The sequence below is a fragment of the Ranitomeya imitator genome, chromosome 1 (genome assembly GCF_032444005.1).
Source record: "Ranitomeya imitator isolate aRanImi1 chromosome 1, aRanImi1.pri, whole genome shotgun sequence".
Lineage (NCBI taxonomy): Eukaryota > Metazoa > Chordata > Amphibia > Anura > Dendrobatidae > Ranitomeya > Ranitomeya imitator.
The window spans coordinates 1,108,285,977-1,108,305,225 of record NC_091282.1 but is presented as its reverse complement, the minus strand read 5'-3'; the positions used below and the strand labels follow the sequence as shown (position 1 = coordinate 1,108,305,225).

General features: G+C 42.9%; 1 protein-coding gene across 1 annotated transcript in view; it reads left to right on the top strand.

Annotated features, from left to right (window-relative positions):
- The window catches only part of MTNR1A (melatonin receptor 1A), a 302,510-nt gene extending 291,525 nt beyond the window's left edge, over positions 1-10,985 (top strand). The window contains exon 2 of the mRNA XM_069744369.1: positions 6,189-10,985. Coding sequence (XP_069600470.1) covers positions 6,189-7,057 — 869 coding nt within the window. The 3' untranslated portion in view covers positions 7,058-10,985. The remainder of the gene's footprint in view (positions 1-6,188) is intronic.
- Positions 10,986-19,249: the final 8,264 nt, after the last annotated feature.

Sequence of the window (19,249 nt, the reverse complement as noted above, 5' to 3'; positions counted from 1 at the left end):
CAACCTATTAATGACGCCCCTTGTATTAACAGGCGGGCTGCCCAGCGCTATAATATGCAGAACACAGTGACAGACGCCCCAGAAAAACCTAGCCAACATAAAGAGACCTGGCCACATCCTGCAAAAAAGGATATGATATAGTGCAAAAAAATGCATGCGTATGATAAACACATACACTATATGAGGTATTGGTTTAATATTTTGGCCAAAATAAAGTAAGCCCGCAACCCAATGTCAAGGGTCCCCATAATATTGCGGGTCCTACCACTAATATCAAAAAACAGCTAACATAGAAAAAACTCAGAAAAAATACATACCATGAGATACGGCCTTCCCAAAACCCTGCCTGATGACAAATACACACATAGCAGGATGCAGCAGGCCTCCACTGATAAAGGCTAGGAGCGGCACAGGTGCAAACTACTTGACAAAAACAGCCAACCCAACCAACCATTGCAGGGGTTGGCTGCCTAGCAGAAAAAATGCACATTGATATAACTCACATAGAATGCCAGTCACACTGATAAGTGTGGTGCACAGTGTCTGTATGCAACCTATTGATGACGCCCCTTGTATTAACAGGCGGGCTGCCCAGCACTATAATATGCAGAACACTGTGACAGACGCCCCAGAAAAACCTAGCCAACATAAAGAGGCCTGGCCACATCCTGCAAAAAAGTGAACGTTGGATGGTGAACGTTGGTGGACAGCCATTTTCAGGTCACTCCAGAGATGCTCAATTGGGTTTAGGTCCGGGCTCTGGCTGGGCCAGTCAAGAATCGTCACAGAGTTGTTCTGAAGCCACTCCTTTGTTATTTTAGCTGTGTGCTTAGGGTCATTGTCTTATTGGAAGGTGAACAGTCGGCCAAGTCTGAGATCCAAAGCACTCTGGAAGAGGTTTTCATCCAGGATATCTCTGTATTTGGCCGCATTCATGTTTACTTCAATGACAACTAGTCGTCCTGTCCATGCTGCTGAAAAACACCCCCATATCATGATGCTGCCACAACCATGTTTCACTGTTGGGATTATATTGGGCCGGTGATGAGCAGTGCCTGGTTTTCTCCACACACCATTTAGAATTATCACCAAAAAGGTATACTTTTGACTTTTGAATCTTATTTCTCGTAGTCTGGGAATCCTTCATGTGTTTTAAGCAATCTCTATGTGGGCTTTCATATGTCTTGCACTGAGGAGAGGCTTCCATCAGGCCACTCTGCCATAAAGGCCTGACTGGTGGAGGGCTGCAGTGATAGTTGACTTTGTGCAACTTTCTCCCATCTCCCTACTGCATCTCTGGAGCTCAGCCACAGTAATCATGGGGCTCTTCTTTACCTCTCCCACCAAGATTCTTCTCCCATGATTGCTCAGTTTGGCTGGACTGCCAGGTCTAGGAAGACTTCTGGTGGTCCCAAACATCTCCATTTAAGGATTATGGAGGCCACTGTGTTCATAGGAACCTTGAGTACTGCAGAAATTCTGTTGTAACCTTGGCCAGATCTGTGCCTTGCCACAATTCTGTCTCTGAGCTCCTTGGCCAGTTTCTTTGACCTCATGATTCTCATTTGGTCTGGTATGCATTGTGAGCTGTGAGGTCTTATATATAGACAGGTGAGTGCCTTTCCAAATCAAATCCTATCAGTTTAATTAAACACAGCTGGACTCCAATGAAGGAGTAAAACCATCTCAAGGAGGATCACAAGGAAATGGACAGCATGAGACTTAAATATGGCTGTCTGAGCAATGGGTCTGAATACTTATGACCATGTGATATTTCAGTTTTTCTTTTTTATTAAATTTGCACAAATTTCTGCATGTTTTTTTTTTTCAGTCAAGATGGGGTGCAGAGTGTACATTAATGAGAACAAAAATGAACTTTTTTGAATTTACCAAATGGCTGCAATGAAACAAAGAGTGAAAAATGTAAAGGGGTCTTAATACTTTCCGTACACACTGTAACAGTAAAATCTGGTTCACTTTGCGTTCTGAGCTTTGCACTGTGCCTCAAAAGTAGTATTCCCTCACATATGGGGTATCAGTGTACTCAGGAGAAATTGCACAACAACTGTATGGTGCAATTTCTCCTGTTACCCTTATGAAAATGCAAAATTTGTGGCCAAAACAGCATTTTTATGGGACAAATGTGATTTTTTTTTATTTTCACGCCTCAATGTTATAAACTTCTGTGAAGCACCTGGGGGTTCAAGGAGCTTACCACTAGTGATGAGCGAGTATACTCGATGCTCAGGTTTTCCTGAGCACGCTCGGGTGGTCTACGAGTATTTGTTAGTGCTCGGAGATTTAGTTTTCGTTGCTGCAGCTGAATGATTTACGGCTGCTAGACAGGCTGAATACATGTGAGGAATGCCAGTTTGTTAGGGAATTCCCACATGTGTTCAGGCTGTCCAGCAGCCATAAATCATACAGCTGAGGCGACGAAAACTAAATCTCCGAGCACTAACAAATACTCGGAGATACCAGTTAGAATTCTTTAGTAGTGTACATAAAAAATCTACTAATCTTCATCCAGGTGTTAACTACGTTCATTGTCAAATCATTTGTTAAAATTTGCATCTAAGTTCTGCAGGGAAATATTCTATTTAGAGCGGCTAACCCTGAAGAAGGAATTGCACTGCAATAGGGCCTACTCCTGATCAGCAGCCATTTTATAGACTGTGGATCAAGACTCCATTTTGTGTTTAAACTTCTTTGCGCAAAATAAAGAAGCAATTTAGTTGTGTTATCGCAGCCTGCTTGTGTCCAAGTTACATCCTGACAACTCCCAAGAACTGATGGTCACAAGCAGATGCCATCAGAACTGTATACATTATAATCAGCAGTGTGTCTATGATGATAAGGAATGAGCTCATAGAAATGTATTATATTTATATACAGTGGCAGCTATAAGTTTGGGCACCCCTGGTGAATATTACTGTTATTGTGAACAATTAAGCAAACTGAGGAATAAATGATCTCTAAAAGGCATAAAATTAAATGTGGCTAGTGTTGAGCGATACCGTCCGATACTTGAAAGTATCGGTATCGGATAGTATCGGCCGATACCCGAAAAGTATCGGATATCGCCGATACCGATATCCGATAACAATACAAGTCAAGTCAATGGGACATCAAGTATCGGAAGGTATCCTGATGGATCCCAGGGTCTGAAGGAGAGGAAACTCTCCTTCAGGCCCTGGGATCCATAGTGAGGTGTAAAATAAAGAATTAAAATAAAAAATATTGTTATATTCACCTCTCCGGCGGCCCCTGGAACATCACCGCGAGGTACCGGCGTCCGGCAGGCTTCTTTGTTCAAAATGAGCGCCTTTAGGACCTGCGGAATGACGTCGCGGCTTCTGATTGGTCGCGTGCCGCCCATGTGACCGCCACGCGACCAATCAGAAGCCGCGACGTCATTCCACAGGTCCTTAAGGCGCTCATTCTAGGAATTTATCTGAGGAATGACGTCGCGTCTTCTGATTGGTCGCGTGGCGGTCACATGGGCGGCACGCGACCAATCAGAAGCCGCGACGTCATTCCGCAGGTCCTAAAGGCGCTCATTTTGAACAAAGAAGCCTGCCGGACGCCAGTGACTCGCGGTGATGTTCCAGGGGCCGCCGGAGAGGTGAATATAACAATATTTTTTATTTTAATTCTTTATTTTACACCTCCAATACCGATACCCGATACCACAAAAATATCGGATCTCGGTATCGGAATTCCGATACTTGCGGTATCGGAATGCTCAACACTAAATGTGGCACATTTCCTTGGTATTTTAGGCAAATATCTAAACAGCTCTGGCAAAAAATTAAGAGACCACCACATGAAAACCCTGTCATGTGCAGCCCAATCTCCAGACCTGAACCCCTTTGAAATCCTCTGGAATGTAATCAAGAGGATGATGGATAGTCACAAGCCATCAAAACAAAGAAGAACTGCTTACATTTTTGTGCCAGAAGCAGTGTGAAAGACTGGTGAAGACGCATGAAAGCTGTGATTAAAAATCATGGTTATTCCACAAAATATTGATTTCTGAACTCTTCCTGAGTTAAAACATTAGTATTGTTGTTTCTACATGATTGCAAACTTGTTTTCTTTGCATTATTTGACGTCTGAAAGCACTGTTTTTTTTTTAAATTTTGACCATTTCTCCTTTTCAGAAAAAAATACAAAATTTATTGCTTGGAAATTCAGAGAGGCGTTGTCAGTAGTTTCTAGAATAAAAGAACAATTTTCATTTTACTCAAAAATATACCTATAAAGAGAAAAATCAGACAAACTGAACATTTTGCAGTGGTCTCTTAATTTTTGCCAGAGCTGTATATAGTCATTTTTTTATATTTTAAAATTCCGAAAAGGAAAATGGTCAAATGCAAAATTTGGGCACCCTGCATGGTTAGTACCTAGTAGCACCTCCTTTTGAAAGTATCACAGCTTGTAAATGCTTTTTTTTGCTAGACAAGAGTCTTTTAATTCTTGTTTGACGGATTTTCATCCATTCTTGTTTTGATAATTGAATGTAACTTGGCAAGTTTCCGCTGTAAAATATTGATCTAACTTTTTATAAGTAAAGGTGTCAGACACTTGAGTGTAAACCAGACTATCAGTTTGAGTCACTTTTTGCTTCTCCATTGCAACGACATCTACCTGCACCATGTGGCTTGATCCTTATCATAGCAGACAGTCAGTTTGCCATGACAATAGCAAAATTTACAAGGGTAATCATTTACAAATGTGACTTTTATACACACAATCAAACTAACTTTCTTATGTCCAGGCATTCATTGTACTTTGGTCTTTGCAACCCCCCACCCTTTCCGCTTTTCCTCAGACTTAGTTTCCTCGATATACATGCAGTGTTCTGTTTCTATGAATTGACTTTTCACTAATGTCCTGGTGGGACTGTGCTTTCAGACAGCAGCAAAACAACTTATGTAGATGAGCAGTAGGAAAGGATAGGACAGCCGACTGAGCAAATGATAGATTTTACACATCAGGTTTCAACTACCCGTTCAACCTCTGTTAAAGTGAATTAGCTCCCCTTGTAAAATAAAAATAACAAATACTCACCTACCTGATCGGCGCCATTCCAACAATGTCATTTCTGGATTTCCTGGGGCTCGTGTGCCATTCTTATGCCACAGGAGCCCTCTAGCCTACCAGTAGCTGCAATTATGGCACTCTTGCTTCTTCCACTTGTCTGGGGTTCATCAGAAGGAAGTGAGAGCACAGCAGCCCATCAGCGGCCAATGCGTGGTTGCAGGGCTCACTTGGCATAAAAATGTCATGCAAATCCTGGGACGCCCAGTGCTGAAGTAACTAGAATGACACTGATGTGGGACATGAGAGTCCGCTATTAATGTTTTGCAAGGGGGACTAATTCATTAAAAAAATGTTTTACAGGCAGTGGTGGGTGGTGGTGGTGGGGAAATAGGAGGGTAGTCCGGTTGAGAACTAGCAAATATTCTCCCTTAAGGTGGAGAGACTAATAGCAAATATAATTATATGTAGCATAAGTATAGTTGGTTACTTGATTCCAAGATTTATAACATAATCATTTTTTGATATTCATGCCATTGTTGCCAATTTTTTACGGAGCTTGTCTTGTTTTGAGTGAGTCAAGCACATTTTTTCAAATGAATTTATACTATTAGGTTGGTTGATTCATTCTGAGAGGGAAGAGGGTCAGTGTCCCCCCAATGTCTTGCTATGAGGCTTTTAGCCGCATAAGGAGATGGGATATTATAATAAAGGTACTAATATGTTGATGTTGAGGATGAATGCTAACAAGGATTAATTGGGGTGTTAGAATGATATTTTCAAAGCTTTTTCTATATGTTTATGAATAGATTCCCAGAAAGATATGATTTTAGAATAGTTAAAGAGATTGCATCTCCAGCAGTTAGGGGAGTAGGATTTATCCATTTAGTTAAGAATATCTGGAGTTTTATACAATCTGGATATGATTTTGTAGTTTAACTCTGGATTGAGGGAGAAATGAAGTATATATCTTTCAGTAGTTTTGAAACTTCTTCTGATTGCAAGATTTCGAATATAATTCTAATATGTACAAAAGAATTAGAGAAAGATGTCATCATACACATAGAATTATGAAATGTAAAGTATTAATGACACATGACTTGAAATCAGTTTGAGAACTAAATGTATGCATTTTTCTTTTACAGGAAATATATTTGTCGTAAGCCTGGCTGTGGCAGATTTGGTGGTGGCCATTTACCCATATCCCTTGGTAGTGACCTCAATATTTCGAAAAGGATGGAACCTTGGATACCTTCATTGCCAAATTAGTGGATTCTTGATGGGAATAAGCGTCATAGGATCTATATTCAACATTGCTGGTGTCGCAATCAATCGCTATTGCTACATTTGTCATAGCCTCAAATATGACAAGTTGTACAGTGACAAAAATTCATTATTCTATGTGGTTTTGATTTGGGTGCTCACATTCATTGCCATTGTGCCAAATTTATTTGTTGGATCTTTACAATATGATGCCCGGATCTACTCCTGTACGTTCTCACAGTCTGTTAGTTCAGCGTACACCATAGCTGTGGTGTTTTTCCATTTTATACTCCCAATTACCATTGTAACTTTTTGCTACTTACGTATATGGATCTTGGTTATTCAAGTAAGACGCAGGGTGAAACCAGACAACAAGCCCAAACTGAAACCTCATGACTTCAGGAACTTTTTGACAATGTTTGTGGTATTTGTGTTATTTGCGGTCTGCTGGGCCCCATTAAACTTTATAGGTTTGGCTGTCGCTGTGAACCCAGAGACAATTCTACCTAGAATCCCAGAGTGGTTGTTTGTTGGCAGTTATTACATGGCATATTTCAACAGCTGCCTTAATGCCATAATTTATGGCCTCCTGAACCAAAACTTCAGGAGGGAATACAAGAGGATAATCATCTCTATTTGTACTGCAAGGATGTTCTTTCAAGACAGTTCTAATGATGGAGCAGAGAAGTTTAAGAGCAAACCATCACCAATGTTAACAAACAATAATCAAGTCAAGGTTGACTCGGTATAAACTTGGATTGTATGTGCATATATTAATATTATTAAATGGGGACTCCACAAATTCATTTTAAAAATAAAATGTCAGCACGATTTTGAAGTGTAAAATAAAGACATGGGTGTAATGGCACTGTTATATAGATTCATTTGATATCTTTGGGGAATAAATCCACTTTGCTGTTCTTTTTTTCAGCTTTTGAAGTTTTCTTCTAATGGGATTTAGGTGCACAGGGGTGGGACTGTACCCTGGGCCCCATCCCCTTGTTCTGACCCTTTTTGTATGACAAATCACTGATTCATCAGTGACTTCTCTCTGGTGTGGCGCCATCAGTGTGCCATGAGTGCACAGATTGAGTTCCCAGCTGGTCTACAATAAAATGGTTCTGTTGGTGGCACAAGCGCAGATTGAGATCTTGATCACTGTTCATGCGCCACCCATAGTGCCGTTTTATTGTAGACAGCTGGGAAATCAATCTGCACATGTGCTACCCACAGCAATGATGACACCAGCACCAGATTTGAAACAGGAGGCAGGGAGACTGATTTTTCAACGACCTGTCATTCAAGCATCAGAGGCAGCACAAGGGGCCATGGCAGGAGAAGACCCAGTGCACCGTCTCCCCTATGTCTCAAGAAGAAAACTTCATACGCTAATGTCTTTACTTTTTATATTGCAAAATCGTGCTGACAGCTTCTCTTTAAAGTGTCTGTATGCTACTGGAGAAAACAAGCAACTTTCATCCATAAACAGTTCCACCTCTATCCTGAGCTGTGTCTGGTGTTACAGATCGCCAAGGTGAAGTGACGCTAAGCTACAATTCCGCACTTCTGGACAGATGTGGTGGAGCTGCTTTTGAGAGAAAGTATACATAACTGTTAATTCCTGGATAACATCTTTGAAGGGGATCTATACTTTAAAGTAACTTTTCAGAACAAGATGTAGTCCCTGTGTACATGAGAATTAAGACTATCTCTGGTCACTGTATTACTTGTATCCTGCATTTTTCACCAGTTTTCCCCTGTGCATGCTGTATTTCTATTTTGCAATTGACACTGAGCTAGGCGGTGGAGACTAGCAGCTCGGATGTCTCCTATACCCTAAACACAAAGAAAGAGGGATTCCTGCTCTTATTTTCCTTTGGCATTATGCAGACAAAAGCAGCAGAGACATGGAGGAATTTATATAGCAGTATTGGGGTTTGTAGCTGTGAATCCAGCACTGGCATAAACTATTTATGATCCGTTTCTCTGCCTCTCACACCGATTCTCACTCTGCTGCTCTCCTCCTCACTCCTTCCTTTTCCATAGGTCTCAATACGCTGTGCAACCTGACACCTCACTTGTATTGAGCAAAATTGATTGAATTTTGAGTTCAGGAGGCAGGAGTGAGATAAAAAATTGTCTTATAAGTGGAGAAAGAAAGAGACACATTGCTTTTATAACATATATTCTACAAAGTTTCGTATTTCAACTCTATAATATTGATTTATACAAAGTCTGTTTAAAGTACAGTTGCCATTTAAGCATTCTGTGAAATACACCATCAATGTACTCGTATTTTCTATGCTTTCAGCGAAGTTGCAATGTATTCATTCCACTGAACTTTAGTTTAAAATTGAACTTGATATTTATGGACATTATACATATATATAGTGCTGGTATAATGATTAGGCCAGTTCATCCATTGGATTTCCTTTTTATGATTGGAATGTGATGTGAACATTGTAGATTCAGACTGTAAGCAGCAAAACCATGAAGGAAGACACATAGAAACATGCAGTAAAGAAACACATGTGAAACCAGATTAGTGGGAACTAATGGGACCATTAGTTTTGTTGCAACAGGAAAAAGATATGAAAAACGCCTCCAGACTGTGGAAGAGCTGTAACCAAGAAGGAAAGCGAGCGCTGTGTCTGATAGCATGGCCTCCATAATTATTCAGCTTTCAACCCAATTGAGATATTTTGGGATGAGTTGGATGGGAGTGTTAAGGTAAAGCAGCCTGCAAGTGCTCAGCACCTCTGGAAACTCCTTCAGGACTGTTAGAAGGACATTCCAGGTAACCACCGGTACATGATGAAGCTGCTTGAGAGAATGCCAATGGGATGTAAAGCAGTCATCAAAGTAGAAGGGAGTACTTTAAAGGGACACTGTCACCTGAATTTGGAGGGAACAATCTTCAGCCATGGAGGCGGGGTTTTCAGGTGTTTGATCCACCCTTTCCTTACCTGCCGGCTGCAATATTGGATTGAAGTTCATTCTCTGTCCTCCATAGTACACGCCTGCGCAAGGCAATCTTGCCTTGTGCAGGTGTGTACTATGGAGCACAGAGAATGAACTTCAATCCTATATTGCAGCCAGCATGCAGCCAGCGGGTAAGGAAAGGGTGAATCAAACACCCAAAAACCCCGCCTCCATGGCTGAAGATTGTTCCCTCCAAATTCAGGTGACAGTGTCCCTTTAAGGAATCTAAGGTTTCACTTGTGTTTCTTTATTCCTTTTTACCATATGTCTTCACTTGTGGTTTGGTTGCCACCACTCTGAATCTACAATGTGCACACACACAGTCAGTCAGACCTGCTCATAGGATATTCGAGTTCTCATTTACTGCATATTTCATAAATCTAAGAAATGTTACTTGGCATGAAAAGCCAGTAAGTCATATACTGTCATAATGCAATACTATACCTTCAATAAAGGATTCAGGGTACGTTATTAGATGTTTGTACATTTCATTTCTACATTATAGTCATAAATGTACCTGTGTACTATTAAAATGATAAAACCATAATTTATATTTAACTTCACATTGTTCTATAGTCATAAATTCAGTTATTTATGCACAAAAAGGGACACAGATCCAGATGGACCCTAAGTGTCAGGATATGATTATTCCTCCAATTGCACCATTGTCAATGAGTGAGCTACAAGGGTTACATCTGCGTATGTGCAGTATTTCATCAGTGTAAATTGTCCTGTACCAAACCAGTAGAATGTACTGAACAAAACGCTGGTCTTACGCTAAGCCATGAGTATTATTACTAAATTTACATTTACCAAAGCATATTCTAAATAATTATCTACTCTGCACTTGATACGCAGTAGACATCTAGAACTAGAAGATCGAATCTTATTTTCTTATGTGTATAATTACTTATATTTTATGGAAAGAAAGAAATATCTGAACACTACAACGCTGATTGTTCTGATTGCTGAAATATATCGACTGTATATAGGATTTATTTTTTCACAGAGGCCTAACCACTGCTTATATAAACTTTAAAGACTTTGCACTTTATCTACTCGGACATATTCTACATAGATACTTGAACACAGGAATAAGATTTGGCCAGCCATGCTGTGATGTAGAGAAAACCATCTTCAATATACTGTAGGTGCCTGAGGACAAGTGAACTTTTCAGTTTTTAGAGATTTTCAGTATTCTGAAATGCATGCCAATACATTGCCAAGGATCTTAATAATAATATTATTAATAATAACTGTTTACATTTACTTAGAACACTCAGACATATTGTGTAAATAGACTAAGAGCACCTCGATCAAGGAGAATGGTTGTCCTCTGTCTTTCCTGAACATGTTTTGTCCTTATTATTAGTGCTTTTTTTGCATTTGAAAATCTAGAATCCCGGTCAGTGTTTGAGTTGTCGATGCTTTGTTTTGGGTTATTTTTGCCTTATTTTAAAGAAGATTATATTCTATATTGATGTTTGAATCAACAATTTGGCAGGTTTGGATCTTACAGTACAATATATTACCTGCCTTTGTGGACCAAAACATTCACATTCTCTGTAACATCACATGTGCAAGCCTTCAAAAAGTGACAAAGGTTGAGGGGAAGTTATTTTTCACCTATTTTTATTAAGTCTAGTGCTGCCATGTATTTTAGAATGCTTTTATGCAATAAAATGCTATATCATGCTAACACCTGTCTCATTTCTTTATTAAATGATCTCAATAGTTTACTTATTTTTTATGCTACGCCACATTTTTTTTATCTTACGGTAAAGAATATACACTCCCTGACAGAAGTTATGTCGCTTATCCATGTTATGTAAATAAAAGCTTATAACCTGACGTTAAATTCATCCATTGGTTGTATAAATTATTCTTTTGAAAGCTGAAACCCTCCGAAATGTGATAATTAAACAATTAATTAACTTAAGATACAAATATATGTTGCATAACATTGGTGAATGAAGTTGTGGTGCTCTTAGAGTCATATTTAATATTTTGTGTGACTTCCATGAGCTTGAAGGACTGCATCCATACGGTTCAACAATAATTCATACAATTTAATAATGAAGTCATCAGCAATAGCAAAGAATGCAGTCTTACATGCCTCCCATAGTTCATCTAGATTCTTTGGTTTTGTCTTCCAAGCTTCCTCTTTAATCCTACCCAAAACATGCTCAATAATGTTCATGTCTGGTGACTGGGCAGGCCAGTCCTTGAGCACCTTGATCTTTTTTGCCTGGAGGAACTTTGCTGTAGAGATGGATGCATGAGATGGTGTTACGGAACTGCAACACAGAACTAAGATAGAAGGGGGAAAGCTGACCTTGCACTGAGACTAACCTGATACCCTACGATGGAGTGGGTGACCCATTCCTTGCGAATAGACCCATTGACGATCCTAGGTTAATCTTGGCTAAAACATATAGATAGGGGGAAGGAGGTCCCTGAAAGATCTAAGGACTGGTTATAAAAACAGGTCACCTCCTAATAGAAAACACAGAGAAGCTGCAGAAACCAACTGAAAACAGAAACTAAAGATAGCAGAACTAGAGATCCCAGAACTGCACAATATCAAACACAGAAAGCTATCAAAGCACCTAGCCAGAACTCTAGCGGATTAACACTGTTGTCCAGCAAGGAATGGGAGGCCGGTGCTGGGTAATAAAGGGTGATACAATCCCCTGACCCAAGGCAACTCAGCACCAGGGGAAAAAGACCAGCAGCCAGAAAACCACAACAAGATGGTTGATGGTCAAAAACGAAACAGATTCTAACAGTACCTCCCCTTTTACGAGGATCCTCGGATCCTCTTGGCCGAGCCTTATTCGGAAATCTCCTGTGAAAAGCTTTAATCAGCCCTGAAGCTGAGATGTCCTCACCTTTCACCCAGGAATTATCCTCCTGACCGAAACCCTTCCAGGACACGAGATACTGCAACCTTCCTCTGTGCCACCTGGAATCTAAAATGCTTGAAATCTCAAACTCACCCTCCTCATCAACTGGGGGAACAGTCGGCATCACCTCCTTATCTGGTGTGTCAACTTTGTTCAGTAAAGATACATGAAAAACTGAATTAATTCTCCAGGACGAGGGGATGTCTAATCTCACCGCTGCCGAGTTGACAACCTGAACCACTTTGAAAGGTCCTACAAACTTTGACCCCAGCTTTTTAGAAGGGATCTTCAAATGCAGATCCCTAGAGGACAACCAGACCATGTCCCCAACTGAAAACAACGCCTACGTTCTTTTCCTGGCAAAATATTTCTTTGACCTCCTTTTTGCCTCCTTCAGATTATGGCATACATTGGTTCAAACCCTGTCCAAATTTCCAGAAAAACTCTATTCCTCAGGCACCGCTGCCCCAATCTTTGAAAATGGACCGAAAGATGGATGCCTCCCTATACAGCAAAAAAAGAGGAGAACACCCAGCCGAGGAAGACGTATGATTATTAAGAGCAAACTTAGCTAGTGGTAGATATTCCGACCACATCTCCTGATTGTCTGCTACAAAACATCTCAAAAACTGCATGACGTCCTGGTTCTTCCTTTTGGTCTTTCCATTACACTCTGGATGAGAACCTGACAGAAATGACAAATGAACCTTGAGGGTATGTGCACACGTTGCGGATTCTCTGCGGATCCGCAGCATTTTTTGAGGTGCAGAAATGCTGCAGATCCACAATTGATTTGCAGTACAATGTAAATCAATGAGAAAAAAAAAATGCTGTGCACACTTTGTGGAAAATCCGCCGCAGAAATGCTACGGTTTAAAAGAAGCAGCATGTCACTTCTTTTTTGTGTACCCATTCCATTATAGAAAACCGCAGGGGTAAAAAAACGCAGCAAATCGTCAAGAAAACGGCAGCAAAAACACACAAAAAAGCTGAAAATCCACAGGTGCGTTTTCTGCCTGGAGAGGCAGAATCCGCACCAGAAATTCCTAAGTCTAATCTGCAACTTGTGCACATAGCCTTAATCTGCCACAAAAGGCATGACAAAAGCGAGCCACAAACTGTGGTCCTCCATTGGAAACAATGTCCGTGGGAACCCCATGTAGCCTGACAATCTCTTTCACAAATGCCTTAGCTAGAGTCTTGGCGAAGGGTAATTTATTGAATGGGACCAGATGACACATCTTACTAAACCGGTCCACAACAACCCAGATGACAGAAAAACCCTCAGAGACCGGCAGATCGGTGATAAAATCCATAGCAAGATGTGACCATGGTGAACTAGGAACCTCCAAAGGGCACAGCATCCCTGCAGCCGGGGAATGTGAGGCCTTCAACCTAACCCACACAGTACACTGACGCACCCACTTGATGATTTCTCTTTGCCACCCTGGCCACCAGAAACTTCGACCAATCGACTCTAGTTTCCAAAATCCGTGGATGACCCGCCAACCAAGACTCATGACATTCAGCAAACAAAGCTCTCCACAAGGCTCTAGGCACAAATAATTTACCATAGGGAGTGCTAGCTGGTGCAGCATTCTGGGCTTCTAGGGTGCTACTCAGAACCCAATGCTGCCACCATCACCCCTTTCTCCAAAATACATTCCTCCTTCTCAGTATTAACTGCTGGAAAGAAACTACAAGACAAAGCATCCGCTTTAACATTCTTTGTCCCAGGAATATATGTTACGGAGAAATGAAACCGGGCAAAAAACAGTGCCCACCTAGCTTGACGGGCATTCAAACATTTAGCAGCATCTAGATATATCAGATTCTTATGATCAGTAAAACCCTTTATTGGATGTCTATCCCCCTCCAAAAAATGTCGCCAATGCTCAAACGCGAGTTTAATGGCCAGCAACTCTCTGTTCCCAACATCATAGTTGAGCTCAGTCTCCGAAATGTTTTGTGAAAAGAAAGCGCAGGGATGCACCCCATCCTCTCCCTCCTGGGACAGAACTGCCCCCATCCCTACTGAAGAGGCATCACCCTCTACGAGAAATGGCTTGGTCTCATCTGTCTAGATCAAAACAGGAGCAGAGCTAAACCTCTCCTTGAGATGCTCAAAAGCCTTAACAGACTCAGAGGACCATTGAACAGTATGAGAACCCTCCTTAGTGAGATCGGTTATAGGTTTAGCGATCACAGAAAAATTCTTTATGACTTTTCTGTAATAATTAGCAAACCCTAAAAATCTCTGAACCGACTTCAAACATTCAGGCCTAGGCCACTCCAATACCGCCCAAACCTTCACCGAGTCCATCTCAAACCCATCACTGGAGACAAGGTACCCCAAAAAACTCATTTTCTGTACAGCAAACTTGTACTTCTCCAATTTAGCAAAGAGTGAGTATTAGGTGACAAGTTCCTGCCGCTGCACAGGGGGAATCTCGGACCACCTCCGCTGTGATCTCCCATTCTTCTCCAGCCACAGTGGAGCCTGCTCAGCAGAGACGTCGGTCCCAGTTTCTGGCTCAGGCAGATACTGTGCGCTTGGTTACTGCTGATCTTCCAGTATCAGCCATTGTAACCAGCACTGATCAGCGGCGAGCAGATGCTCCTGGGACTATGTCCTGCTTTTCCTCTACTGAGCATGCCCAAGGGACGACCTCTCATTGGAGGTCGGGGGTCACATGCTCAGGTGCTGTAGCAGCTCCTATTGGACCACAAGGAATGTCCCGGAGAGCTTCCTCTATAAAAGGTTTGCATGGCCGCACGGCCATGCGCTGGTGTAAACTTGATAATGTGTGTGTGTGTAGATGGATGTATGTATGTCGATGGATGAAAGCTCCTTAATCATTCCCATTCCTTGTGTTGATGACTGCTCACAAATGGTGGAAGCTACCTAGCACCCAACAGTGCAACCAGCACACTTTACACACATTTCAGCATCTAATCGCAGTGCCCGCTTATACAGCACTGTGCAAAATCAGTGCGCTTTCCTGACAGCCGGTTAGTGTAGGGTGGGAACTCCTGCTTGGACTCAGCATCTGGCGTCCTCAGGCACGGGCTCAAAAGCCACCGAGGGTCAGAGCGGGTCCAATCCCCAGTTTAGTGGGGGTGATTCATAGGGATCCCACTAGTGTCTTTCAGCTGCACCCTGTGACTACTAACAGGGCGCAGCGCATTTATGGCAACTCTGTGAAGCAACAGAGTTTGCTTCTCTTCACACTGGGTGAGGTCTAACCCATGTGTGAGCAAGCGTCCATCTGCCATTACTAAGCAGCAGGTGTCATCTCTGCACGGTGGACCCCGGACTGCGAACGCACCTCATGTTATTATTTGGTGTGTTCCGCCAGTTCTAACATTATGCTAGCACCAGGGTCTGGCTAGTAATGACGGACGAACAGCGATTGCAGCGGTACATCCAGCAGCTGGAGGGCAGGTTGGCAGCACTCGAGCGTACAACCTCAGCTGTGAATGTTACCACAGTAGCTGTTTCGGCTGCTAGTGTGGCTGCAGCTAGTTTGTCCAATGCCACCCCTGCTCTGACATTATCCCGACTCCCATTGCCAGATAAGTTCGCTGGCTACAGTAGGCTGTGTCGGGGATTCGTGAGCCAGTGTGCCATACATCTTGAGCTCCTGACTGCACGTTTTCCCAAGGAACAGGCTAGAGTGGGATTTATTATATCCCTTCTGTTGGGCAGGGCATTGGAGTGGGCAACATCCCTGTGCGAGCGTGACGATCAAGTGGTGCAGAGTGCTCCAAGGTTCCTGGACACTCTGAAACAGGTCTTTATGGGACCTCGTGTCACCCATGATTCGGCACTCCAACTGCTAACATTGATACAGGGTTTATCCATGGTCAGCCATTTAGCTATCCACTTCCAGACATTGGCATATGAGCTGACTGGTTGGATAAAGTCCTTATCCCAGTGTTCTGGAGGGGACTGGCTGACCATGTGAAGGACGCCTTGGCCACTAGGGAGATTCCTGCCACACTGGAGGAGCTAATAGCTATATCTACTTGCATCGACCTTCATTTTAATGAGCGAAGGTTGGTGCGAGCCCAGTATAGGCAGAGGTTTCGCCTGGTTCCCACCTTCAATAACCTCTGGAATCTCTGGTCCAGGCGTCCGAGCCACCTGAGGCCATGGAGGTGACACGGGCAGGGTTTAAGTCCCGGACCGCTCGTGCATCCAAAGTCTGTCCTGTATGCCAGCAGTCTGGACATTATGCTAGAAAATGTCCCCAGCGGTCAGGAAAATGTCAGCATCTAGTGGTTGTCGGAGGAGGTACACTAGACATGGCGACGTTTTCCTCCAAACTGTCCTTTAAGGGTACAATTATTATAGGCCCATCCACTCATACGGTAGAGCTTTACATGGATTCTGGGGAGGAGGGCAACTTCATGTCTTCTGCTTTCGCCCAACGACGCGAAATACCCCTGGTGATGCTCACCAAACTAGTGACCGTAAGAGTGGTGAATGGGTTGACACTGCCCTCACAGATAACACACCAGACCATCCCATTTACTCTTTCTATGTCGCCAACCCATCAGGAGATTATTTCTTTTCTGGTCATTCCCAAGGGAATAGACGAGATCCTGCTTGGGATACCCTGGCTACGTTACTACTCCTCACATAGAGTGGTCGACAGGAAGAATTTTAGGATGGAGTGAATCTTGTGAGGGTAGATGTCTGAGGGAGTGCGTTCAGGTTGCTACTACTGAAGTACCCGCAGATCTTTCCTCTCTCCCCAAGCACTATTGGCCGTATGCAGACGTATTCTCCAAGAGGGCTGTGGAAACCCTTCCGCCCCACCGCCGTTATGACTGCCATATTGACCTCTTGCTTTGTGCAGAGCCTCTCCGGGGTCGAGTCTATTCCCTGTCTCTCCCTGAGACGGAGGCGATGTCACAATACATGCAGGAGAATTTGGCAAGACTTCATTATGAAATCAGTGTCACCTGCAGGGGCTGGGTTCTTCTTCGTGTAGAAGAAGAACGGAGAACTATGTCCATGCATTGATTATAGGGGTCATAATGCCATCACCATTAAGAACAAATACCCTCTGCCTCTAAAATCGCGGGTGAGGTAAGCCCACCGGCATCAGGGGCTTATCTACAGCATTCTGTAATGCTGTAGATAAGCCCCCGATGTTACCTGAAAGAGGAGAAGAAGACTTTATATTATACTCACCCAGGGGCGGTCCCGCTGCTGGTCAGGTCGGATGGGTGTCTCCGGTCCGCTGCGGCGCCTCCCATCTTCATTACAAGACATCCTCTTCTGATCTTCAGCCACGGCTCCGGCGCAGGCGTACTTTGCTCTGCCCTCTTGAGGGCAGAGGATAGTACTGCAGTGCGCAGGTGCCGGAAAGGTCAGAGGCCCGGCGCCTGCGCACTGCAGTACTTTGTCTGCCCTCAACAGGGCAGAGCAAAGTACACCTGCGCCGGAGCCGTGGCTGAAGATCAGAAGAGGACGTCTTGTAATGAAGATGGGAGGAGCCGCAGCGGACCGGAGACACCCATCCGACTGGACCAGCAGCGGGACCGTCCCTGGGTGAGTATAATATAAGGCCTTTTTCTCCTCTTTCAGGTAACATTGGGGGCTTATCTACAGCATTACAGAATGCTGTAGATAAGCCCCTGATGCCGGTGGGCTTACCTCACCCGCGATTTTCGGGGTGACAGGTTCCCTTTAATAAAAATTGTTTTTTTTTTTGCAACAGCTATTTCAGCTTCATATATCTAATAACTGTTGGACACAGTAATGTTTCTGCCTTGAAATGAGGTTTATTGTATAATGGAACTAGAGAGAGTACAAAGGAGGGCAACAAAATTAATAAAGGGGATGGGAGAACTACAATACCCAGATAGATTAGCGAAATTAGGATTATTTAGTCTAGAAAAAAGACGACTGAGGAGCGATCTAATAACCATGTATAAGTATATAAGGGGACAATACAAATATCTCGCTGAGGATCTGTTTATACCAAGGAAGGTGACGGGCACAAGGGGGCATTCTTTGCGTCTGGAGGAGAGAAGGTTTTTCCACCAACATAGAAGAGGATTCTTTACTGTTAGGGCAGTGAGAATCTGGAATTGCTTGCCTGAGGAGGTGGTGATGGCGAACTCAGTCGAGGGGTTCAAGAGAGGCCTGGATGTCTTCCTGGAGCAGAACAATATTGTATCATACAATTATTAGGTTCTGTAGAAGGACGTAGATCTGGGGATTTATTATGATGGAATATAGGCTGAACTGGATGGACAAATGTCTTTTTTCGGCCTTACTAACTATGTTACTATGTACTAACAGAAAATGTGCAATCTGCATTTAAACAAAATTTGACAGGTGCATAAGTATGGGCACCCCACCAGAAAAGTGACATTAATATTTAGTAGATCCTCCTGTTGCAAAAATAACAGCCTCTAGTCGCTTCCTGTAGCTTTTAAGGAGTTCCTGGATCCTGGATGAAGGTATTTTTGACCATTCCTCTTTACTAAACAATTCCAGTTCAAATGATCCCACAGATGTTCAATGATATTCAGGTCTGGGGACTGGGATGGCCGTTCCAGAACAGTGTAATTGTTCCTCTGGATGAATGCCTGAGTAGATTTTGAGCGGTGTTTTGGATCATGCTGTCTTGGTCTTGCTGAAAGATCCATTCTCTGCGTAACTTCAACTTTGTCACTGATTCATGAACATTATTGTCAAGAATCTGCTGATACTGAGAGGAAACCATGCGTCCCTCAACTTTAACAAGATTCCTGATGCCGGCATTGGCCACACAGCCCCAAAGCATGATGAAACCTCCACCAAATTTTACTGTGGGCAGCAAGTGTTTTTCTTGGAATGCTGTGTTTTTTGGCCGCCATGCATGACGCCTTTTTGTATGACCAAACAACTCAATCTTGGTTTCATCAGTCCACAGGACCTTCTTCCAAAAAGAAATTGGCTTCTCCAAATGTGCTTTTGCATACCTCAGCCGACTCTGTTTGTGGCGTGCTTGCAGAAATGGCTTCTTTCGCATCACTCTCCCATACAACTTCTC